At 36.4% G+C, this 27,275-nt stretch overlaps 1 protein-coding gene across 9 annotated transcripts in view; it reads left to right on the top strand.

Annotated features, from left to right (window-relative positions):
- MARCHF1 (membrane associated ring-CH-type finger 1) overlaps positions 1-27,275 on the top strand; it is a 233,935-nt gene that overhangs the window by 187,191 nt on the left and 19,469 nt on the right. For 8 of the 9 annotated variants that reach the window (XM_039380518.1, XM_039380519.1, XM_027745752.2 and 5 more), the window contains 2 exons: positions 10,756-10,835; positions 23,771-23,951. In XM_039380518.1, the coding sequence (XP_039236452.1) occupies positions 10,756-10,835; positions 23,771-23,951 (261 nt within the window). The other variant, XM_027745751.2, reaches the window with a different exon arrangement.

Consider the following 27,275-nt stretch of genomic DNA (forward strand, 5'->3'; position numbering starts at 1 on the left):
ATTATGGCTAAATCTCTTTCAGACTCACTGTCTATTATTAAAAATTATATAGTTATAGAATTAAAAGCTTGATCACAGTGAAATTGTATTTATTATTTTTTTAGGAGTTGTGAATGTATGTCTGTAATTACTGTAAGTCTATATTGACTTGATATTACTTTTTCTCCTTTTTTAAAGTCAGATTTGTGAGTTACACTGTGACAAATCATAGATATAATCACTGACATGAGAAACATGGCAGTGACTAGTATTTATTTTAATATATTCTGCAGTAATCAGTATAGTTGCTTATTAGAACAGGACACTTGCACTGTTTTAAGTTGCACTCTTTCAGTGTTGCACTTAATCTTTTTCTGATGTATAGCATCATTCATTGTTTTGGATCAATTTTTCTATGTGAAGCTACCTGCCAATGAAGCTTTTCTAATGCTGAAAGACTTTTGATTGGAAATTCGGATTTGTTTGTTGTCCAGTGCTTTTTGTTTCCAAATGCTTTTTTTGGAAAACGGGATGTTACGTATGTGTGTATACATGGAAAAGCAAACATCTGACCTTGCAGGTTAATATTGCATGGCAGCAAGTAATAGTAACAAATACTGCACCTTAAAAAACAAAATTGAAAGTCAGGTAAACTATACACGAAAGGCAAGAGCTGTGTTCTGTGCAGTGTCAGATCTTGCACACAGTAAAAATTTCGATGGACAGAAAAATTAGAAAGTATTTATCTAAAAATATGAATTAAAGTAATTAAAACATTGTCTTTTACTGCTTTCATTTGCCTGTATGAATAAGTTAAAAAGGTTTGGAGTTACATCTGTGTGTTGTGTATTCCACCCTTGGTTGTATGTGGAACTTCTGCCCCAGAGCAAAGTAAACGTTCCAGGATATCACTGGATTTTGTACCAACCTGTTTTTGAAATTAGGTGTAACAAAGATTCTGCAAATACAAATTCATATTTCATAATTCTCTTAAGTTGTTTATTCAGAGAGGACACCTGAGGTTTGCAGTGTATGTTTGGGCAATTTTACATGCTAGGTACATTAACTCTGCATTTTGTGCTATTACAAATTGAACTGAATTGTTGAACATTGAATATGTCTTATCTAGACATAATGAGAAGGAATAGCTTTGATTTGTTTGTTTTTCATCAGATGCTAGTTAGTATTTACCTATTCAATCTAGAGATTTTAAAACCAAACATTCCCTAGAGGAGTGGGGTATGTGTGTGGAAATCAACGCTTCAGTTTTACTGTTCGCTTTTGCTGTCCATTGAGAGTGCAGAAATTCAGCATGTTGCAAAGACTTTTCTTACCTTGCATATAATTTTAACTACTTTAGGCAAATGAAAGGACAAACCTTAAAATATTTAGATATGATTTCACACTACCTTGTATTGACAAAGTGTAGCAATAGTTACTAATTATGGCTTTCAAAACCTGTCTACTGTAATACACATAAAGAAAAACATAGAATTATTGGAAATGTGAGTTATGAACCAGCCTTACTGGTTTTAAATTATTATTAATTTTTTCAGCATTAGACATTTTTTCCCACCCATTTCCTGTTGTGCTGGTGGAAGATCCAACTTTATTCTTCCTTGTAGTCTTGTGCAGCGTTCTGGATTTCAGAATTGAAATTTTTCTACCTACATGTGTTTAAAATCTAAGTAAATTAAAAATTTGACTTGGTCATTACCTGTTCGCCGTTGCTTAGTTCTGTGCACTGTATATTTTTTCATTAAACTTCTTATGTCTTCCTAAATATGTATATAATTTCAGAGAAAAGCTAGTCAAAGGAGGATCTGGTTGATTCATTTTTTTTCTGTTGTGGTTAACCAATGGAACAAATCTTGTGTTTGAATTACAGTCCATAGAGGTTATGCTTTATATGTGTTTCTGAGGCTGCCTGGTTATGTTAAAATGATTTCTGGAAGAAATGTTTCTAAACATTGTAATTATCCTTCTGCACGTTAATTATGATTCAAGAGCTCTATAGAGAAGGATGCTTACTCAGCAGTAAGATTGGAAATTCTCTAATGGGAACTTTGGGCTTATTTTTCAATGCAGAGAAACTCAGGCTTGGAGCAAATTGTCTGATTTTTGTTTTGGCTCAATTACTTCTCAAAAGCCTGGAGCAGGTGTTAGAACACTTTTTCTTTACAAGTCTCTGAAGCATCCATCTAATAAAACTGTTGAGTTACATCAGGAAGTGAGGTGATTGGTTTGGATTATTGTGTGTGATAATATTCACTGGTCTAATTTAGAATATGAATAACAATAGAGAAAAAACAGAAGGAAAGAATTGTTTTTACAGTATGTTTATGCAAGCCCTATACTGTTTTCTTGTGTCAGGTTGTGGTTCTCTCAGTGAGATACAAACAAAAACCAAAAGGCCTGTCAAAGTAGTGCTAACTAAAGTTCAAGATGAAAAATTTATTTTCAGTGTATTAACTCTTGATTTGAGCTACTCGTTTTCCGATTCTGAAACAAATTTCACAAACTGGATATCAAGTTCTGTAATAAGTAATATAATATTTATCCTTTTGAATTATAAATTACCATCTAATTTCTTCCATTGAAATTGAACAATCTTTCACTTAGGTTTTGATATTTTCCAATTTTTCATCCTCTCTCAGTGAATGTATGAGGAGTCCTGTATTGCAGTTTGGATGATTTACACCACTTGAAGCAGAACTCACTTCTACACACTATACTTTTTTTAATGGGTAAACTTGCCATCATACGTTTGGAAGCAATACCAACAGAGAACATGTAATATCTTCTATCTGCATTGTTGCAAGTGCAAGCAAAAATGATAGTTTTTTTGGTGGAAAAAAACATAAAGGAACTTAAAGATTCTTCTAAAATAAGTTTGTATCATGGATAGCCAGATAGAGGACTGCACTTTGATAGCCAGAAAGAGGATTGCAGCATTTCCAAGATACCTGTTGCATGACGGAATCCTAAAGAGCAATTGTGTGACCCCTTGCATTTTGCTACAGGGGACTGCACTGCTACAGGTTGGTCCATAGTTCTTATTGTTCTTTGCCAATTTCACACTAATAATAAATGAAAATTCTCTTCCAGATTGGTGGTGGGTGGTTTTTTTTTCAAGGAACCACGTAGCTCCATCCTTTCCGAGCATAGCTTCTATATTACTGTAGTAACTCAGAAAACTTAGGGCTTTCAAAAGAGAAAACAAACCAAGTAAAAAAAAAGTCCTTGCTCTCCTAAAGTGTAAAATTTCAGTCTTCAAAAGTACTGTTACAGTGACTAATACCAGGTATACAAAACTGGCATTAAAATATGAGTGTAAATGTTATGTTAGTCATCTAAATGATTCTTCTTGCTCATAAACAGAATCATTATTATCAAAGATGAAGACTAACCTGGCACTTAGCTCTCATTTACTGAAAAAAACAACAGCACAAAGTAAACAAATTAGTGAAAAGATTTTGTTCACCAAAACATAATTCATTTTGAAGGCAAAAAACCCCCAAACTAAAACTGGATCAAATTGCATAGTGACTGTTTCTGCACCTTTTTTCCCTCCTAGATATAAATGTTTGGTATCTACTTGTAGAGAATACTTCATGGTTTGTCTATAGAATTTATGCTTTATTTACAATAAACTTAACAAAAGGCATGACTGCAGAATTTGCCTAAGTCTGCCTAAAACTTGAACTTATGAATAAAATTGCATTAAATACATGTTGGTTCCAGGGGAAAACCATTCTAATGAGAGGGAAAACATTTAGAAAAGTGATTGTATGTATGCAAAAATATGTACAGTTATATAGACTCTGCTTTATTAAATCACAGTTCTTACCAGTCGTGTGTTCTGAGCACCTAAATGTGCCACATTGACACATCCAGACAAAATTGCATATATGTGTGAAATGTGTTAAGAGCCACAATCTTAATGTTTTTTATACAAGCTTACTTAGTGTGTAATGCCTGTTTAGTTTCTATGAATACATTTTGTTATCACAGAATTCAGTCCTTCCTATGATAGCCAGTATCATACAGGAGAAGTAGCTTTGATTTGTTTTCAGTAAACAGAGTATGCAAGTTATTACATATGCTTATTGTTTATAATTATTATAATAATAATTATGGTATGTAACATACCTACTGCATTCTGGAAATCTTTACATGGCATTTATTTTTTCACCATGGCACTCAGAAGCAGATTTCATGTATTCGTCCTAGAAAGAAATTCATTTAAGCAAACTTTATTTCTACAGTGGCACAAAATGGGGTTGGAGGGGACATAGGAGGTTGTGCAGTTTGAGGTTTATTGAACTTCTCCTGTTTTTCATAATGATGTGTTGTCAGGGTTTCACTTCTTCTCGTTTAGTAATTTCAATATTCTTTCTACAACTCTTTTGATTTGGCACATTCAGGTTTCTCTCTTCCTTTGGGGTGGAATAAATAGATATCGAATACACACTACAGTAGAGTTGTTCAATATAATAATGATATCCTCATGAAGTGGAATTTATCCAGTTTGTCTCCTGCAAAGTCCACCAGACCAAATGGTGGGTGTGTGCACTCACATACATATGCACTTGTGAGAGGACGGCAGAAATGTCATCTAAATGAGATCTGTTTAGTATATAGGAACATTTTGAGGCTTTTAGTCTTGCAGATAGAAGGATATGTGAAAACAGGTGCCTTCTTTGGAATAGAAAGTCTAAATGGTTCTCTGAATGCTAATACTGACTACCTTTAGAACTTAAGTGCTACAAAATCTAGTGACAAAGAAGATAGACATTTTGTGCTTCACCTTTCCTGCGGGTGAATTTCCATTTAGCTCCCTCCAGCACAACTGCTGATCTCATGTTCTGCAATTTTTGTGTAAAAACCAGCACATCCCTTGTTCCAATTGCGTGCATCAGAGTATTTTTCCTTAAGAAGTATGAAAAATTTTCATTAAGAAAGTGATAGTGGCTATAAGGATGCATCCTTGAAGAGAATCATAGATCAAAATTATTGTGTTACTCCGATACAAAGACTTTTGCAAACTGTAATCCATCTGATAATTCAGAGGTTCACTAACAGTGCTTCTGTGTCTATAGAAAGAGTGGATTTTTGAGTCAAACCTGTACCTTGAAAATAAAGATTAACATAAATCAGACAGGAGACAGGAGAAAACAAACAAGCTGATTGAGTCTACAAGTCAAAGTTGTAAGTACTTTTACTGGCTTCATTTTTTAAATAATAGGATAGATTTGCCAGTTGCAATTTTGATTTTAGATTTCAAACCATTTTATGACATGATCATACTGACTTTCAAAGGGGCTGAATGATATTGTTCAGCAGAATCGTAAGGATATTTCTGTTTGTTCCTTTTGTGTTACTTTTCCCTTTCTTCCTTCTATTCAGAGGCAGGTGGAAGAAGGGGAAGGAGGATAGGAGACAAAGACAAGGTTTAGGGAAGAAATATGCAAGGAATAATTTACCCCCAGAAAATCCGTGAAAACTAATTTAACAGAAATTGAGTTACCAATTAATTTAATGGTTGCTGTAAAGCCATAAATCAGACTATATATAACAGCTTTGAGATCTAAACACAAAGCAAGAACACCATCATAAAGAAAGAAATAAAGAAAAGGAAAAAACCCCAAAACTATACAAACCAAAACCTAGAAACCCTCTCCCCCAAACCCATGTGCATAAGTTTCAGTTGCCATCAAGACACAGCTTGTAAGATATACCCGACTTGAGTCACCTTCACCAGGTTTTTGAACTTTTTAGACCCAAGGAATCGTCCACGTAGAGATTCATAAAGGTGATGTGTTCCACAAAAGGTGCATGGTTTACAAAGCAAATATTTTCAGATTAAAATACACAGTCTCAGTCTCCTGTTGAGCTTCTTGCCATGCAAACTACTCTCGTCTTCTAAGGTATCTGTCCCTTTGTGTGCTGATTTTTAAATAGGATAGAGTTTCATCTTTTTAACTGTAATGGCTGGTGGGATCTGGAGGATTCTGTGATGCATCACTGCTATTAGGGCAAACTCAATAGGAGAATAAAAGCATTAGACATATTCCCTGTCTGCCCTAACACCTGTCAGTTTTCTGCAACTTTCTACTTAAGCAATGTCATAAGTTGACCAGCTTTTGGAAATGCCTCTGGCCTTCCTTATTCAGAACAGACACATCAGAGGATTCATTAGCCTTTCGGTGATATCTGTGAGGCCATTTTATATAAGCTGTCCATTACATCTGGTTTGTTATTTTAAAACTTCACTCCATTCCTATGTGCATGCTTTGCACTTGTGGAACATGTTTTTACTCAGCTTTTCTGTTAGGTCAAAGTAGAGCCCTTCTCTGTTCTTAAGAAGAGCACAACTTGACTCATGTTCTTGAACTAGTTTTAACATACAGGGTTAAGCAATGTATGGCCTATGAGTACTCCCATTTTTTGTTATTATCTGGAAAATTCTGTCAGATCCTGAACGCCAAAGTAAAGGCAGTCTTGATTTGAAATTCTTATTGCTTTCATCAGTTGAACTTCTTTCTGTCCCCTGTTTCTGTCTTTGCTGGTCTTTTAACACAGACACGTGTGTGACACTGAAGTCCCCTTGTGTCAGGTACATGATTATCATCTCACTTGTCCTGAAAACTCTGTATTTACCAGTATTCTGTTTGAAAAGCACACTATCGATTCCTGTTGAACATACCAAAAATAATTATGGATGAGTGCTCTGTCATGTCTGTTAATTGAATTGCATATCCTTGACTAGAGAGTTCATCTAAACTGGCCAAGACAGCTGAAGGTGGTGACTGGGGAATCTCTCTCTACTAACAATGTTTTTGAAATGTCAAACATAATCAGCTGGAGTTGGCATTATCCCTCAAACCTCTTCCTTGTGTTGATGGCATAGAGAAATGAGCTGCCTTGCTTATAAATTAATTGTGAGACAGCTTTATTTTGAATTACCACATTTAATTCTGCTGCTGATATAATTTACGATGATAAAATTAGTGCTTGTTTAGTTTTTCCTTTCCAATAAGCTGTACAATATAGCTGTCTGAAGAGGACATTCATTTAAGAAATACTATTTTTTTAAAAAATCATTATTCTGCCTGCCAAGTGGAATTAGAGTCCTTCAGCATGAGTCTGATCCCTCTATTTACTAAATACAATATCTTAAAATATTCAGTGTGCTGCACAGCAATATAGCAATGGGGATAGCAATTATAGCAATAAGATCTGTCTACCTGAGACTGTTTCCAACATCTGTTGCATATATATTCCCTAAAGAGTTGGATTGATAAGATGAGAGCAGAATACCTTCAAACTATCTTGTTCAGGTTTGTTGAATATGCCTTGAAGATACATAATTCTCTCTTAAATACACAATCCAACTAATTGCCACATTAGGTATCTTCACTCTGAGACTGGATTCAAGACTATAATTTTTATTATTTTTTTTCAATTAGTTTGAGATGTATAGCTTGTAGAGGAGATGGTTAAGAGTGGATATTGCCCAAAGAATTGGGGTAAGCCTGGAGGAAGTGCTGGTAGCAGAAAGCAGATGCAATTAGTGCTGTCAGAACAGGGTAGGGTGAAGAAGCAGAGGGGTTTGGGGGCAAAGTCTGGACTAGGCTTCCAACTGAGTTGAATTTTACAGGTTTTTGAAAACAGCTGTGTATTATTATATTGATGTGGCATGTGGTAGCAGGGACAGACTTGACACTAACAGGTCACTCTACTCCTATATAATTTTCAGAGATAAGACTAGATTTATTTACTAAATAAATACCTGTGAGGTACACAACTAAGGATCAGAAAATTAATATCAGAAACACTAAGTTTCTTGATTTTGTGAATCAGTGCATCAGTTAATTTTTATTTCTACAGCATCAAACACTTTTAAGGTTCAGCTGGACAGGGTGCTGGGACATGTTGTCTAGACTGTGCTTTTGCCAAGAAAACTTGGACTAGGTGATCATTGAGGTATCTTCCAACCTGGTATTCTATGATTCTGTGATTTTTACCATTAGGACCTAATTTAAAGTAGATAAAAATCAAAATTTTTATTTAAAAGTTGTAGAAGCCAATTGAATAAACTTGCTCACAGGTAAGAATCTGAATTATCTTGTTGTATAACTTGGCATTTTGGAGTTTTCTTGCTTTGTTTTTGAAGACTTAAGTGGTGCATTGGCATTTTGTCTGCCCAAGTGTCATGTTTGCTCCAATAGGGATTAGACAAACAAGCTAAAAGCATTCATTTTTTGAAAAGATTTTTACATAAATTATTTTTGAAGGAAATAAACTTTTCTCTGAGTTATGTGCAGCTAAACATAACATCATTATGCCAGTGCAGGGGAACTAGAAAGTAAATTTGACTGAGCAGGGCTGAAAGAGTCCAGATCTCCTTGCGGTTGAGAGTGATATATAAGATTTAGGTAATCAAACTGGTAATGTAATTTTTATTTTAAAATAATTAGGTTTCCACCTGTCTGCAGTCCCAAATAGTAAGTGTAAAAGCTTTTCAAGGAATTTGTTTTAATTTTTGGCTTGATTTCAGCCTTCTTAAGAACTGTCTGGCTGACTTCCTGCTTTAATAGCTGCTCAAACTTTCTTGAACCGGTGCAGACCTACTGTATGGTTACTGGGCCAGCTTATGCATTCTCCTTATCCCTTCAAAAGATGCTTGTGGCAAGATGATATAAAAATAGCTTTTACAGCATGGAGATGACCTGACCACCGCTTAAGATCAAGCCAAACCCCTGTAGTACAGCGATCCTGAAAGAAGCAATGCTAACAGTCCTGCAGCTGTGAGGGGAAAAAAGAAATGGGAGCTCATAATGAGAGATGAATTCAGGAATCCACACTTGACTCTGGGGCTGGATTGCTTCAGCAGTCCTTCACTGGGGCTTTAGTCTGGAGGGACATTTTTTCACATGGAGCAGCAGCAGCATATAGCCCAACAACATGGTTCTGGTGATGATGTCTACATACTTTCTCATTAAATAGCTTAAGCTATGCCTAATTACATAAAACTAATCACAGAGGCTGAGGTGGAAAAAGATTATATACCCAACCATATATATATATCATAGGTTTCTAATATGCATGTAAGAAAAATTCATGCTCTGTCACAGTACATGTGATTGAAATGTTGCTATTGTAGAAAAGGAGATGTGAAATACAGTTTCTCTCACTGATACTTGTCCTTTTTTTCCAGCATTAGACTGCATGGAGGAACATTAATGTTCCTCCTTGTTCCTTCAGACATTGCAAAAACATTGTGTGCATATGCTTTATCAATGTAATTTCTCAAGTTGGCTTTGTTTTTGTATCTCCAAGTTTCATTCATGGTAGTGAAAAATCAGTAATATTGTTAGTGGGTTTTGGTGTATTTTTGTGATATTAATCAATAGGTAAAAAGGGTTACTTGAATTCCAAAAGCTAGAAGATAGTTTTAATGCAAAAGCACCATTCTTAAGTCTCAACTGGTATCCAGTCAAAAGCAAAAATGCACACAGTGGTGACAGATGTTTCCAAAAGCTGTATGCATTAAATGTAATGGATATTAAGAACCCTGGATAAAAGTGAAGTGTCAGCAGGTACTTGCTCTGTGTAATTATTTTTGCTCATACTACTAATTTTCAAACACCTTTTTGACACCACAAAAATATCTGTGAGAGTTGAGCTAAAAATAATTTTAATTACAGACTCTACATGTGACTGAATTTGATTTGCTAGTACAAGAGATTGCAATGACAGCCTTTACATCTTCGTATGATTTGTAATTTCTGTTCTTGCTTACTAGTCATCCCTTGCATCTGGTACACAATCTTGTGGGACTCTGAGCCTTGTAGTTTTTTTGTCTGCATTTGGTAGTGATGCTTACAACAGGATAGGTTTCATACTGAAAGCTAATGCCCTTAATCAGCTAAGGGAAGGTAAGAGCTTTAACAATGATGTGTGTTGAACCCTCTTCCCACAAGACTGTGTCTCATGAGGGATCCCAAAAAAACAAAATGCCTTGGATTTACATGTCCATACAGCTCTGCTGCCAGTAGATGGTGAGGCAGATTGAAATGGTTTGCTGTTAACACCATCAAAATATGTTTTCAGTGAAAGTATTGAGTAACTGAATCTGCAAGTTGTAGCAACAATCTTATGAGCAAAATTTTGCACACTAAATATGTTTTATATCTCCTGCTGTTTGAGAATGTGATCAGTTCTGTAGAGATGCAGCCTGCACTTTGGACTTCTCAGGCTCATCAGTTTAACATTTTCAGCTCTTCTTGGAGATCTGATTGCCTTGAAAACCTTTTAAAACACACTTTAATTTTCTCAGTGTTTGCTCAGTCCAACATAGGTTAGCTTTGGGTTCTTCATCACTTAGCATAATACAAATGCACTTCATGCCATTTTGAAAGGAATCATCATGGTTGTTTGATTGCATGAAATAAAAACAATATCCTTTCCCATCAGACATTTACAGCAGATCAAAATGAAAATTCAAATGTTAAAAGCTGCTTCCTCAAACAATGACAAAAAGTAGTCATGAGCGAATGAGAGCTCAAACACTTCAGTCATTCTTAGTTCCACAAATAGGTTTCGCTTTTGTTCAAACTTCCTGTATTTTGTGAGCTTTTACATGTTCAACAGGGAGCTATGAACAGCAGAAACAGTTACTTTAATTTTTTTATCATGTGGCAAAGCAGTAAAATATCTGCAATGTATTTCATGGACAAAGATTCCAAACTGTCTAACTTATTTCAACAGGCAAGCAGTCCTACAACAGGAACAGCTCCCAGGAGTCAGTCACGGTTGTCTGTCTGCCCTTCCACTCAGGACATTTGTAGGTATGTACTGAGAAAAGTATACCCTAATATGGCTGATACTTGTTATTTGTTTTTATTAAATATTGTATAGCTCTTGCTTCCGCTTAACTTTATTCATAATTTACATAGACTTTAGTTTTCTTTTGATCTCTCTGGTTTTGTTTTTGCTTTTGTTCTCATGTTTTTCTATTAAAATTCATGTTCTCATTTTCATCCTTTTTTTTGTGATTTCTCTCTTTCCACCCACCCTTACCATTTCCATCCCTTTCCTTTGCTTACTGCTTTGTCTAGATCTACTACCTTGCATGACTTGTCAGAAGATGAGCTTGAACATGCAACCCCTGTCATGGTGCTGACCCCTTCTAATAGGGAGTCTGGTAAGAAACACGTAAAGCGAAGGTTTAGGCGGAAAAGAGAAACTGGAGACAATGGTGAGCACACAGAAAAGCAAGGAAAGGGGAAAGACTGTAAACTGCATCCTGAGCCTCCAAGATCCAACTGGAATGCATCTGATTCATCATCATCTTCGGATGAGAGTCAGTGGGCTCAGGCTAGGAGGAGAGCAAGAGAAAAGGCCAGACTGGCCAGGAGAGGGAGAAGAAACAATAGATCATGCAGTAACCAGGATGGGTCCTCAAGCAATAATGCTGTTGAACTTGTCACCTTGGGGACAGTGGGAAAAAAGAAACAAGAGGTATCTGACCCTGAGAATCCTACTTTAAACCACCGCCGAAGGGTTCCGAGGCTTAAGGAATCACAGTCTTCAGCATCATCTCAGGAAGCAAGGATTTCCTCAAGAAAATGTGGGAAAAGCAAAGGGAAAAGCTACCACAGAGATCGTCAGCCTGCACGTTTCTTTAGACACAGTAAAGATTTGAAGGACTCCTTTGCAGAGGCAGGCTCTGGCAGTGATGCTCTGGCAGTCCCAGATAATGGAGCACCTGCTGGAGCAGGGCCCACTGTGCCTCATGCTGTTCAGAAGCCTCCAGTGTTCTATGATGACTGGTCTGATGACTTAGAAGTGTGCAGGTTAGTCTCTAATAAGAAAGATTTAACGTTCTTAAGAGGAATTTCTCAATGCCATGGTCTGAGTGACCTTCTCTTGACTGCTTTCTGTCACTGCTTCTTAGTAATAAACTGCTAGGCAGGCCACAGGAAATAATACAAGAACCTTTGCTACAGGAAAGTTAGCATATCTCAATCTGAAGACATACTTCTCTTACTTAAAAACAGCAGTCCTACAAGGGAAACAGATGTTTTCCTTTCCTCTTATCCATCTTCTTGAAGAGGGACCCACTGTGTCTTCTGACTGTTGCTGTGTTTTAAATCTTGAGCCAGAGGCAGAGAATGAAACAGTGTGCCAGATAGCTCAATACAATGGGATATGGAGCTTTTCCTCCTTAGATGATCAATTCAAATCCAGCTTTGGTCCCTATCTGTCATTTTTCATTGACTTATATGAAATAAATTTATGGTCTTGATTCAGTGTCCTCTAAAGTTGCCATTAACCTCAGGAATCTGATGGATGGTGCCTTCAAAACATCCCCTCTGGTGTGACATAACTTGTATGGCACTTTGCAGCGCCAACCACCTCTACACTGTGAATGTGTAGGGGCTGTTAGGTCAGTACCCATCACAAGGATTGGAATGATACAAAGGGATGATTGGGCAGCATAAGCATTAAAATAAGCTTTGGGAAAGGAAAAGCAATACCAAGAGTTCTCTTTAGTTCAGAAGTTCAGGCTTCTGACAGTCTGATGTCCTTGTGTGAAGCGTGCAACCAGAAGGTGAGCATTTTACTCTAGAAATGAGAGCAAGCTAGCCACTTCTGAGCTAACATCCAAATTTGGAGTACACAGCTGGGAGGTCTTGAATTACTTAATTTAGTGGTAAATGAAAATGCACCATCCCGTAAGTTTAACAGAACTGAAACGGGCATTTCTTTTTTTTCGTCACAAAACCTGTGAGCCAGCATTGACTCTCATCTACAAAATGTAAATCAGACTTAGTTTCTTCATATGTTAACCCAAAACTTCTCACTTTTCTCTTCTGGGAAGAAATTAGCGTGGAAATGTAAACACAGTCAGGATGAGGAAGTTCATGATGCCACATCATGCAGTTTCACAGTATACTTTAACCTCGTAACACGATACAAAGATCCTAGTTCTAAAAAGAAAAAAGGTAACTTGCAGGCTTTGTGTTTTTTCATAGTAGAAGATATAAACCATTACTAATACAGCTAGTGCTATGTGCTCCTTGTTATGCTTACCAAGAAATAAATATACATTTCCATTGTCTGACTGTTGTCTGTCATGATAATTTATGATTCTTAGGAGTAAAGACCAGCTGGTTTTGTACATGAGCTTGTATATCAGGAACAGACCGCTGGATTGGGACCTCTTCACCTTATGGAAATGCAAAGAAACAGCAGCAGTGGTAACCATATTACTTGAAATGTATATGCAGTGTATGAGGTGTGTAGAGGTGTGCACAGATAACTACTTCAAAAACTTCAGAGTTGTCTTAAATTTCTGAACCACCAAGCCTGCACATATTGAAGATCCAATGTAGTACACACAGGACATGTATAACAGGTCATTTAATAATTATTAAGAATCTAAACTACCTAAAACCTGAAAAAAATATTCAGCATGGGTCTTTATATGGGCTTCACTGTACAGTGTTTTATATATATATATATATATATAAAAGTTTTATAATATCTATAAATAGATAAAAATTAAAGTTTTGTAATTGTCTCATGTAGATTAATCCTAACTGTTGCCCAAGTCACCAAACTTTGACTTTGCTTTGAGATGAAAAGTGGACTTGTCTTTTGTCTGTCTTCTTGACCCATTGAATTTTATTATAATTATTCAGGCACTGTTTGTCAGGCTTTTTTTTCAAGGATGAGCCTTTTGGGTGTGCATGCAAACTTTTCAGGCAGACATGTTTAACTGAGGAAAGTTGAAAGCTTTTGACAAGTGTGTGCCCCCCGGCTCACTATCAGTGGAGATGCGCTTTGAACAACCAGTGTTAATATGGTTGTTTAGGCAGCATTACTACCAATTCAGTATAGGCCGTAGTTTCTGGTTTTCAGAACAGGTCGTTGCACCTAATTGATTCATGATCTGTGGTGAGTTTTTCTTCAAATTCATGATCTCGCATCAAACAAACAAACAAAAAAGAATAATTACATGTCAATGTAGTTGAGCATTAGAGACACCATTTTTCTGCATGAGAAACAGAAAAAGGTCAGAGGACTTGTGATGTTTATTCTAAGGCTGGATTAGCATAGCTGGTTGTGATATGGAAAATTTGTTTTCATCCTAGCTGTTCATATCTTTTGGAGGTATGACAACACTGGGTGAGAGGAATGGCCCTCACCTAAGTGGGATTGTGTGGAAATAGCAGAGAAACAGGGATCTTAAACATATCTTGGTGCCAGTTATTTTGTCTTTAAGTTTTTGGGGAGACTTTTTTTTCCCTTTATTTCCTCAGTGACAATTGTTGACAGTGGAACACTACTGTAAGCAGTTTCTTCAATCTGCATTTAGCAACATGAGCAGGAATGTGGTAGGACACACCCAATTCCAGCTTAAGCACATTAGTCAGATATAGTACCATGGCACAATATATTCTTCAGCTAGTCTAAAGTAAGTCTCTTAGTCACTTCATGTGAAACATTTGCCCTTCTACTGTCACTGTTCCTTTGTTTTCAAAGTGATGAAACGATGTCATGGCATCAATAATGGTCTTTACAATCTCTTCCCTGAACTAATGATTTCTTCTGGAATCCATTAGAAGGCAAGGTTTCTGCTTCTGAGATTAGGGACAACATAAATTCTGCTGATGCTGAGTTGTTTTGGCACATAATTATATTTTATTTTTTTTTTAAGATTCACAGGGTAGGCTTTCTAAATCATACAGTTGGATATCCCTTTTCCTAAATTGCCCTGTGTCTGAGATTTTCTTCATGTATACTTTATGCTGGAATTTGCGATGTGGCTTGAGGCACAGCCTCAGAAATAGCTTTCTTTCGTCTGCGTGTGGATAATCTCCCTGAAGGGAACAGCTATGTGTGAGACATGATAAAGTGAATGGATTGTGAGGATTTAGTCCCATGGATTTTCACATGGGAATTACTAAGGAAAGAAAATTGGTTAGTTGCTATTACCACTAGTGCATCATAAGTGCTTTGTGTTTTGACTCTGAATTAATCTTAATGGTGATCTTGTGGGAGAGTTGAAAGATATTTTCTGTTTGACTAGTTGGGCTTCTGGTGTAAAATAATTTTGTAGTACTGATTCAGTCATTTCAGCAAAACCACATGCACTTAAATAAGGCAGAGTTTCTCACTTTGAAAAAAATGCTTATTGGAAGTCGATTTTTGATTTTGTTGAACCCTCTGAATCACTGTTTATGCAGTCAGGTAATAGCAGGCCCTCATTTGAGAAGTAACTAGAAGAATACAGCATGCCAGAAGACAGGTAGAGATGGGGAGAAGAAATAAAGAAGATGATATTGATTTATGAGATCTGCAGAATCTATTTCAAGTATAATTTTCAAAACTTAGTTTTTAAAAGCTAGTGTGCAAATTTAAAGGCCATTAAAAACTTTGGAAAAGAGTAAAATGGGCATTTCTATATGCTAACACAATCACAGATAGGAAGAAATAGTGTATATTGCACATGACAAGAAGCAATATGATTATGTAGTTTCTCTCTGGGAAATCAAGTGCTGTAACAGGTTTTTATTTTCTTCATAATGTTAATTAGTAGAACCTGCAAAAAGATAGTATCTTACATGAAAATACTTACATTCTGAAATATTCAGGTAGAGGAGTGCTCACACAATCAACAGACAGAAAGCTGCTTGGGAGGAAACAAGTCCTTGAGTTAAAAAAGAGAAAGTTGAACAGTTGATAGATATATTTATAGGTTTAAATTCTACCACTGATATTTAACACTCATTTAAACTACTTATACTTGAAACCATGATGTTGGATCCTGTGAATAAACAGTAGTGCAGAATATGTAGACTTGAAATACCAACCAGAGCCCTCTAAAATCCCTGTAAACTGGAAAATGCTCTACTTCCAGCTTTTAGTGTTTGGCTGAAGAGGGTTTCTGACCTGAGATGTTAGTGCATACCTTCTGGTCTCAGGATGACAGGTTCATTAGGAGCTAAGTCTCTGAATCTTGTCCTGTGTGTTCTCCTCACCCCTTCCTTCAAAAGAACTGGGGCTGCTACTTACTTTCCCATTTTTGCAAGGTGACTTTTTGATAGGCATCTCCCGCTTCTTGAGGAATATCCTCCTCTGTATGATGGTCTGGCGGTTCATTAGTCTTTGAAGTGATATGAAATTCTGGTTATACAGTCTCTTTTGGAAGCTCTCCATGATTCACAAGGATGCAAGGAGAGCCAAAGCAAGGCAAGCGTGTCTTTGTTGTGGTTAGACTCATTTATCTGGGGGACAACTGAGTCCTAGCTTCTGCTTCTTTCTCTCAAAACCTATTATTATTTTTAATGCAAACAGGTGAAATGGCACCACTTCCCACTAGAAAGTAAGGGTGAGAGGATACCCTTGGTTCTAAGGGTCCCATCACAAAATACTTAAAACTTGCATATTTTCTATATGGAATTTAGTTCCTTAAAGCTTGACTTTTTCATTAGTTGGGTGGGAGGAAATCTATATCTTAAGATGCAGTTTCTAGTTCTTTGAACTTTTTCAGTGCAGTTAATGTTGTCAGACACATACCTTGAGTGGCACTGACAGGCCATCTGAGGAGCACTTACTTGTAACTCTTCAGACAGTTAAGATATCCTATTTATCACATATAATGGGAGATTAATAGAAGGACAAGAAATGTTGACAAAATATTTAGTGTGCTTTTGCTAATGTTGTTTGCTTTTGGGTCTCATACAAATTCATATCACTTTTGCAGAAATGAAGAGAAAGCTTTCCCTGGGCCATTATGAAATTCCACTAGTGTGGTGCAACATTTCGAAAATGTGTTTTCCTCTAGTCAGGTAAAGACAGCTGACTGTATGGCATAATAGAAGGGCAGGAGTGACAGGGAAGATCTATACAAATTGATTACATTTGGTATGGAGAATTAATGTGCTTCATTTACACTGTGTTTAAATGGAGAGTAAGACCAATTTGTCATTTAGATTACTTTGTGATTTAAAAGTGCAAAGAATGGAAATGAGATTTAAAAAAAAAAAAAGCCAGTAAAATGAAAGCAAGAGAAACATGGCACACTGTAAGCTATTGCAGGCTGAACATATTCAGTGAATTTAACTTTTTTTTCCAATTGATAAATTATGCATGAGCAGAGTTTGATGTTTTTGTGGATTCTGTTTATGAATGACAATTACTTGCTGGGAGTTTTTAATAAAGATGTTTGCTTTCATTGTAGGTTCTAACTATTTAAGAGCACTGTAAGCAGTTTATAAATTGGCAAAAGAGAAAATGACCTTTTTTGGACAGGAGAATCGTTTTCCTAAGAAAAAATCAGACAGTAGTGACAGCAATTTTGTGCATCCTTTTGCAATCCTGTGGAATTGGTTCCTTTTGGTCCAATTAAGATAACCTAGAAGCTCATGGTATTTTATGCTTGAAGCTAATAATCCTCACAACCAAAAAATCAAATCCAGGGATTCACTTGCTCCAACATTTTCCAACTCTGCTGTTTCTTTCTGACTCAGCTCCCTTTAGCAATAGTGAGATATAGTAATGAGATGTACCCGCTGAACAGGGTAAGAATTTTTCTCTGCATAATCATTATGAGTCCATGTGTGCTTTCCAGTGAAGGGCAAGATTTAGGTGCCTTTTCAGTAATTTCTCACTAAAAGTATTTCTGGAATAGGCATTATCTTCCTTGAACATATTTATATGGAGAAAATATTTCCCTCTTTTATTAGGGAGGTCTGTTAAAAGTTCAAAAGCATTTCTCTTCTACTGGTGTACTTCTATCCTCAGGAAGATGACAGTATGGGTATTGGGCATCTGCATTAATTTAGTGCCTAGAAGTTGCATCACAATTCCCGTAAACATGCCGCAGTCACAAGGCTGTAGCTCTTCCTAATTTTGAGAAAAGGGGCCTTCCTTAGTGCTTTAGTTCAGATAAAAAGCCTGCTTTTGAAGCATATCTGATCATCATTACTTTTACTATGGTGTAGACCATGCTGAGGATTGGTCTCAGGGTTCACCAACTGTGTTCCCTTTGAGTTAAACTGCAAGGTGTATTCCTAGTCCAACCTAAAATCAGTATCAAATCAAAGCAACGTACACCAAGATGTGTCTGGGGTAGTTACCACAGGTTTTAGCCCTAGCTGGTTTTTTTTCAACAGATTTCCTAGATTTGCTACATTTTCACTGCAATGCTTGTTAGCATGGACGTAGCTGTACACTACCCAGGAATGTTAAAGAACAATACAGGTTTTACATCATTACATCATTTATAGCCCTTAAGCATTATTGTACATCATTATCAGTATGCCCGGGCCCCCATCTGCACTTCTATTTTTTAAAGTCACAGAGGCATTCCCCTAGGTTGTACATTTGTTTATGAGGGTGAAATTTGACTTCATGTATTTTTAGGGAAGTCTGTAAAAACTATCTGTGCTACACTACCATAGCTAAACCCCTTGTCTATGTGTAATGGCCAAAAATCCTTGAAAATTTTATCAGGTATTCAAATGCAGTGCCAATTGAAAATATAGGATCCACAGAAAGAGTTCTGGTGATGCAGAATTCCTGCAAACACTTTTCTACCAGCGCTGCTCCTAGTGAAAAGGTTACTAATGTGGCTTGAAGTGGAAACGGGGACATGCCGATTGATTCTTATCTTTAATCACTTTCCTTTGACAGTAGTCATCTATGGAATGATACAGATACTGTAATAGAAGAGCATTTGCCGGCTAGGTCAGAGTAGAGCACTAAGTCTCACAGTGCACACCGGACTCCTGCAGAATAAGTGTGTTTTCTACTTCACTACAGAGGCAGCGAGATCAGTCTGTTTTCTTAGTTACTGAAGAGTCAGGTGGACTAGTGAAAGACAAGTTAGGGAAACTGCTGTTTTTCCAATAGGGTTAGAGGTTAGCAGCTATTCCCTTTAATGAGAGTAAAACTGTTAACTGCATGTGAAGAAAAAGCTACAAATCTGTTCGAATCTACCTGTATCTCTTGGAATAAGCAGTTTAGATGATAATGATCTAGACTTCAATTTTGGTTGCTATGATTTTGCCAGAATAAATCACTGTTAGGAAAACCTGAAAGTTTACCATGTGAACTCCTTGTTTCATACTGATCTTTTTTAAGATTTTAAACTGAGATTATGTAAGAAATGTTTATATGGAAAAAAACCCCAACTTAATTTGATGAGAAGTGAAGGACAGTCATTAGCTCTTACTGGTTTTCTGAAAATAGGCTGAAATCCAATGAACATATGAATGCCTACAACTTCAGACTTGTTTCATACTTACCTTTCTGCCTTCTGTCTTTTACAATGAACAGGGCCATGGGAAACATGGGAAGACAGTTCATAGTCATGGAATTAAAGACAGTATGACAATACCACATTCTGAAGATGCCTCACTTCTGAGGGCTTTGTTTATCTGCATCTCATTGTTTTAATGAGACAAGAAATTCCTTTTGTTTATATATGTGTGGTGGCAATATGCCATTTAGTGAAAGAGATGCTATGCCTTAAACTACTGGCAACTTTACTTACTAATTTGCATGGTCATTAGGGTACAAAGTTTAATATGTCATACACAGTTTCTCAATCAATCATTGCATTTACAGTAAGTTTTTCAGCATCATTTCAATGTGCTTTAAATTCAGTTATATTTTGAACAAAAATAATTACTGAAAAATTACTCTAAAATGTTCACAGTAAACTTCTTTAACTTTCTATTTTTACATACATTGTTCTCTAAAAGTTTTCTAAATTGAAGTATTTGAACTATTCTGTTTCTGTTTGAGGTGTTTTGGTTGGGAGGGGTTGTTTTGTAGGGAACATACGAGAGCTCTGCAGCAGTTTTTATATGAATTATATAAATTCATAAAACACTGAAACGTGTTTTCAGTTTTAACAATTTTTATTTTTTTTCCTGAAAAATATTTTTCTTAATTTGTTGCGATGTATGTGAACCTGCTGCTTAAGAACATCCTTTAAAGAATTTTTGTGGATTTTTTTTCGTCTGATATATGCACACTGTTGGCACTAATTTCTCTGTTTGGTACATCTGTGTGCTGAAGGTTGTAGAAACAATTCTCTGCTAGAAAAATCTGTGCTGGGTAATTAAAATACTGTCATATAAAGCAAAAACTTAAACATAAGGATGACAGCACTGTTAGAGTATTATTTCATAAAGATTCACAGTAAACTTTATTTAAAGAAATATAGATATTCTGTAATCTCAGTGTATAGGGATATGTCTGTAGGTGTATATTATACACATAGACACATAAAATTTTGTTTATCTGAGTTGAAAGCTAATGGATCATATATCCTGTGTTGTCTGGTGTACACATGATTTATAGAGGAAAAGCTCCTTTGGAGACTTGTGCTCATCTTTTCCTCTGGAAAAGCAAGGATGTTCATAGAGAGGAATCTTTAAAGCATTAAACTGTCAAACCTAAAAAAAAATAAAAAAATTTATGCAGGCTGAGGCTCAATTTGTGAATATAAAGGACTTTAAACTGAAAGGTCAAATAGCTGATTTCCTTCCCCTCCATTTCCAGATGGTCAAAAGTACTGGTTTATAATGAAGGCCATTTATCTACCAAAGGACTGGAAATTTGAGACAAGCTGAGTATGTACAGTCTGTAGGTGTGTCTGAGGAACTGAAACTGCAGCTTTAAGCATGATCAGTGCTGTACTAGAACTTGTAAATAAATCAGTATAGATTTAGCAAATTATATATTTTTTCTTTATTGTAGAGAGTGTTTTATGTTTTTTCCATTCAACTATTTTCTAAAGTATGCAAGCAAATTTTACTTGCAGAATAAGTTCAGCCCTGTAAATAGTCAATCTGATGCATGAAAGTTTCAAACAGTTATGATCATTTGACAATTGGAAACCAGAATGGAAGTTCTCTGCCTCCTACTTGGTTTAGATATGATTCAGGTAAGTCTGTGCTTTGTATCCCTACCTCCATTCTGCTTGCACAACAAATTTCTCAAAACCATTATTTACAATTTATTTTCTATAATTTGTGATATTTATGATGTATATTATAGATGAATACAGCAAAGGGCAAAGACACACAAAATTGTGACGTGGTACTAATGGCTGAGGCAGAAAGTGCAAGTTATCTGGTCAAAGGCTTTAGAAGATGTTTAAACATTTAGCCAAGATTCTGTTACCATAACTGTCAGAAACCCATATATTTTTAGACTGTCATTCTAAGTTTAGGTAGCACAAATTTCTTTTAAGCTAATTTCTTCTGGTTAAACAAATAATAAAGAGCTAAATTGCACCAAAGAGACAAAAGAGCATTCAAGCTAATGAAAGCCATGCCTTTGGTCATTTTCTCTGGACTTCAATTCCTGTTGAAGTTTGTTTTAATTCCAGTTACATATTTCATAGTTAAAAAGCTAGAAGAGGCCATTAGATTATTTAGTCTAAGCTTCTGCATAATGTAAGTTCTTAGTGTCACCCTGTTATTTATACATTTGGCTTTTAACTTCTGTCCAAGGAAAGCATAAATGGAACGTATAATGCATATAGTGTTTTTCTGTGGAAGTATTTGGACTAAAGATTACTTCTATTAGTTTCAAATTTGCAGTGTCACTTTATTGAAGATCCCAGTGGAGTTTTAGGCTTGTATTTTTAGCTCTGAAAATGGTTTTAAACAGTCTTTGCAGTAGTAGAAATAAAGGCTTTTGGGTACAGAGTTTAGTTGTCTAATTTCTAAATAGTTTAAATGCTAAGGCTGTAAAATAAATTATGTATAGCTTGAATTTAAATGAACAAGGAATACTGGTTTTCCTCTGGGGAATAGCTTTAATTTAAAAAGAAAGTAATGTTTTCTGTGTAACTCTCAGCTGGGAATGCATTTGTTAGAAAAATAACTATTCGGTGTTTTGAAAATTCAGTTCTGCTTAAGCTAGAGACTCAATAAGAAATCTCCATATAGGAGAACTAAGCTACTGATGCATGTAGCTTGGCTGGATTAGTAAAGACTGTAAATTGAGTTCTTGTAAAATTTGTCTCAAAAAATGAGCGTGTGTAAGAAGAAAATTGTGGGTATTTTTCTTCTCCCCTCCATTGCCATGGGGTATGAAATCCTCTACAAGCACCATTGCAGACACTGAAACCTGGCTTTAGTGGACCAGGTTTCCAAAGCTTCATTTATTTGTTGGATTTTTTTGTTCTCTTTACATATCCAGCAAAGCAGCTTTGTTCTGCTTTCATGTTATCATAGATTCATTTTCTCATGGCTCGGAGCTACACCATGGAAGAATAGTGAAGCTCCCAGTTTTGATTCATAGATCTTTCACGTAGACACCGGAATTTCCTTCTCCCCTGCTTGTAGACTTGGCAGCCTCAGAGCTTTCCAGGAGGTCTTTGCCAGGCTGCCTCCTGACATACACCAGGAGCTCCTGTGCTAGGAAGAAGGTCACCCGTCTTCCCTAACCTGACCAGTAGGAAGACAACCTCATCGCAGGGCTCTCCTACCCCTTTTCTTACCCTAGGAGTGGTGCAGTCACAGTTTTCTCTGTAAAAGGGTGAGTTATTCCTCAGACATGTTCAGGCGCTTCTGCCTGTGTCTTGTCTGAGGGAACCATTCCTAAATGTCTAAGGTCTAAGTTTCATTTGTGTGATACCAGGATCTGTGCTGTTACTGCTACTTCTCTATTTTGAAAGAACTCAGGCTTCAGCTTTTTTTTTTTTTTCTCTTGCATGCTAGTTTAACACTTCAGGCACTGATTAGGGCTTGGGTGCTTTGGTGCTTTGGTGTGTTTTTCTAGGTTGGGGATGGGAGGGAGTTACTCTTTGTTAAAGTGAACCTCCTTAATTTCAGGTGTTTGGTTAAGCCTTCTGCTCACCGTAGAGCTTTCTCTGCCTTCACAGAGATGCTTACCTGTAAAGCTCCCATTGGTTTCAATGGGTGAATATTTTCCTGATATGATCAGGAGACTGTTTGGAAAGAGAATAAGATCAGCAGGACATTTGGACAGGTGTCAGAGAAGAAAAACATCAGATTATGATGTTAGAACACTGACTACTTTATGCAACATGAAAACCACAACGTGAAAAGCTCTGTATCCCATCATAAGGTAAAACTGTTCTGGGACCAACCTCTATCTTAGGGTCTGCTTACAGCTGTAGTTTTTGTTTTCCAGATAGTACAGCTGTGTGCTTCAAAGGGACAGTGAAGAATGAAAAAAACAACTGTAACTTTTTAACACCTGCCTCTTAAAAAGTGTGTGCATGTGTGTATACACTGTGTCATATGCATGACTCCAGAGTACTTAAAACTGCTCTCTGATTCTTTTAACCGTGTAACTCCAAAGAGGTCTCCTAGGAACTTCTTGTACTTATCATGCTTGATATTTTCAACTTGGATTAGATTTGTCTACCTTTGAGGGTTTGATTGGCATTGCTTTACAGACCAAGAACTATTCTGCTCTTAGAAAGAGCTCTGGTATTTGTCTCAAAGGTTTTGCCATGCGTAAAAGGGAAAAACAGTGTTATTTCTATTGATTCACCTTCAGACCACATAGCAAATTCAAAGAGAAATAACTAAGTGAAGAGAAATTATGAAATGACACAAAGGAACAAGGAATATGTTCCTGGGCCTCAATCTGAAAGGTCATACACCTGGCATCTTTCAAATGTCAAGTCTGAAGATGAGAAAGCAGTGTAAATAAACTAAGGCCTTTGCATTGCTGGTTGGCGAGTTCCCTCACTCACTCTTGCTGTCCTTCCTGTCAGGATCTGTCACTGTGAGGGCGATGATGAAAGTCCCCTCATCACACCATGTCGCTGCACAGGGACCCTGCGCTTTGTTCATCAGGCCTGCCTGCACCAGTGGATTAAGAGCTCGGACACGCGCTGTTGTGAACTCTGCAAGTATGACTTCATAATGGAGACCAAGCTCAAACCTCTTCGGAAGGTATGGTGCTTTTGAATTTCATTATTCTCAAGTGTCAGATGTCCAGAATGGCCGTGTAAAGTTACCAGCACAATTAAAGAAATATCTGCCTGTCAAAAATGGCTTTGTTTTTGCTGTTGTTAATGAGTCTCAGTGATTTTATTCTTACATTTAAGTTAGTTAATTTGCAACAGCAGAAGATTTGACTAAAGACTCTCTTTCATCACACGTACAATATAAATGCACAAATAATAGTTTTTTGTTCTAGAATTTTTTATCTTCAGCTTTTTGTTATTGGTTCATCTGCCTATTTTTAAGCCTGAAAGAAATCTTTTCATATTTTGCTCCTGGATAACAAAGTTCACCCAGTAATTTTTACATTGAGCCACTAACTCCTAGTTGAGAATGATGCTTATACCAATGTGGACACTGCAATTATGAAGTAACACAGTCAATTCAGCTGCATCTGTTGTAACTGTTACACTCATGGGCAAATTAATCACTCATACATTAAAACTAGTTAATGGAATCTAAAATACAGGGTGACCTTGCATCCTGAATGTCAGATGTATGTTATCTGCACTCATCTCTTTTCTAGGATAAATCAACATAATGCTACACAGGCTGTCAATACGGGGAAGGTAAAGGGTTTGTTAAACATATGTGGGTTCTGTTTTCTTTGGAATGGATCATTTCTCTTTTAATTTTTATTTTAAAATGCTCTCATCCTGGAGTTTTCTTGCATCTTTGAAGTTTGAGTCAATCTAGAACTGGGCAAATTTTGATTTAAAATAAATTTCAGTGTGAGAGCCCTTGAAAAACATGTAGAAACTATTACTTATGACTAGCATATGCATACACAGTAGTGTTTCTATGGCAAAAGACATCTTGGTTTTGTCAGCCTTGCACGGGTAGCAGCAGTTCAGAGAAATGATAGCACATGGAATTCCTTCACATTTCCCATCCAGAAAAATTTTCTACTAAGTCCCTGATGATAAACCGCTTCTGAAGAGAGAATTGAAGTTGATTTGTGATAGGAAATGAAACAGTTCTCAAATGCCAGGTAGATCTGACTAGGAAGGCTGGAAATCGAAACAGATATAAACAGACAAAAAGAAGGCTAAAAACTTAATTATATTGGCTTGCGTTTTAGTAATTGCAGATAAATTTTAACTAATGTGACAGAAAAGAGATAATTGTTTAAAAAACCCTACCTGTTGCATATCTTTGGAGATTCTTTTTGTATATATGTTTCTATTTTCAACCCAAATTGCTTAAACCTTTCATCTAACAAGTACTCTCACAGCAGCTACTTTCCTTAAGAGAATACTCAGATAGCAGTGTTTTTAACAAAAGCTTTTTCCTGGTTATGTTAGATAATACAGCATCTTTTAAAAAGGTAAACAAAATTTATAGCTACCAAGGAGAAAAGGAATGGAAAATGTGCATAACTTGATATCAGAAGTAGGCACTTTTAGTTCTGTGTGTTGTCATTACCACCTCTCCCTTATTTTTAAATTGAAAGAAACTAATGGAGTACTGAGAGACTTAGTAATGTAATTCCTGCAAGTCTGTAATTTCTTAATTGAATGATTGCCACCTTATTCAGCTTATCATTGGTTCTCAGGTATGTTTTATATTTCTGACACAGGAAAGATTAGCCTCTTCTTTCAGGCAGGATATTTTTTTTTTTTGCTCAAAGCAGTGCTCAAATGTAGTTTATCTATCTGGCAGTATATGCTGGCAACATTACTCCCTTCAAGTGCAGTGCTAACAAATATTTGACTTGTGTAATATGGACCCAACATCTAATTATATATCCTTTCTTATAAGTGACACTCATTTCAGAAACCAAAACCGAAGTTTCCAAAGTGTGTGCACTATCATCACCATCGTTCAAAGATTTGTGAAACACTAAAGAGTTTATGAGAAGCTGTTTTGCAAACCAAGCATTTTGACAGCTGTTGTAAAGACAAGGCAAGGGAGGAAAGAATGATCATGAGACCTACCATCTGAGTAGAGCTGACTGCTAACTTTTCACCCAAGCATCTTTTATAAAAATCACTGAAAGTGCTTTTTTTGGTCAAAACCTATGTATTTTGCAAAAATGGAAAGTTCCAATGAAACACTGTCAAATTTCTTGGAAGGTTTTACACAGCCCAAAACCTCAACTGTGCAGCATTCCCTGGTAGTCTGTGTTTTCAGAAGATTGGCACAAAGAGTGGTTACCAGAGACCAGAGTGCTATGGGAGAGGCAGCCCTTAATGCCAAAGCTCTCCACAATCCTGTCTCCTTGATGCAGGATCTGAAAAGCACTACAGACTCTAGGATTCCCAGACCTTGAAAGCTTTGGGTTTTGCGAAGGGTTGACTCTGTAGTAGACCTCGAGAGCCTTCAGTCTCCAGCACTAAATCTGGCCTGGCAGCAGCAAATCAAAATTTTCAAATGCTTGGTATTCTTTGGTCATAATGGCAGGGACATTATGAGCAGTTATATCTGAAAACAATTCAATTCTTGTCAACTTTTTTGTATGCTGAGTGGAAATGGCCAAGTTGACCAAAAATTTATTAATTTTGCTAATAAGCTTTGAGGAATTCTGAAAACAGATTTCATTTCAATGCTTCCTAAACAAAGATCATAGATTTTGTTTCAAGAGAAGAGTACCTATTCAATTCCATGAGAAACTAATTTATAAAAAAAATAAAAAGGAAATTATTTCCCCTAAAGTGAAAGTTTCCAACCAGCTCCAGATGATGGCATTTCTGTGGCCATTAGACCTGGATTTGAAGTGACATTCTACAAGTGGAAGGGTTGCATCTCTCAACCAGTTCTGATTATTTTATTTTTACTCTCTCATCACTCATGATATGAGTTTCTAAAGTTTGATTCTTGGCTGTGCATTGTTTCATTATGATGAATTTTATCATAATACCTTTCTAACATGCCTACTTCTGGTCTCCTGAGGGGAAAAAATTACAGACCACCGAACTTAATTACAGGTATCTATAATTTTGTTTTTTGCAGTATCACAAAAGCATGATTTAGATATAAAACAAACTATTTGATTCAGTAGTGAATGACCATCTTTATTTATGCCTTAGCCTTTCATGCACCCTCAACATTTTATAACAAATTTTTTGTCAAAGTCTAAGGTTTTATAGCAGAATCACGTTGGAATATCATGTCATACAACTCTTAGCATGCATAAGTGACAATGTGGAGCATACTAAGTTAGCATAAATTAAGATAATCGCTATTAAATCAGTAGGTTTGTGCCAATGTGCAACAAGTATTTAATCAGAGAATCCCAGAAAGCACCAGACATCAAATAAAACTTAGTTTAAT

This window comes from Pipra filicauda, unplaced genomic scaffold (genome assembly GCF_003945595.2).
Source record: "Pipra filicauda isolate LSUMZ 115617 unplaced genomic scaffold, ASM394559v2 scaffold196_size3971931_pilon, whole genome shotgun sequence".
Classification (NCBI taxonomy): domain Eukaryota; kingdom Metazoa; phylum Chordata; class Aves; order Passeriformes; family Pipridae; genus Pipra; species Pipra filicauda.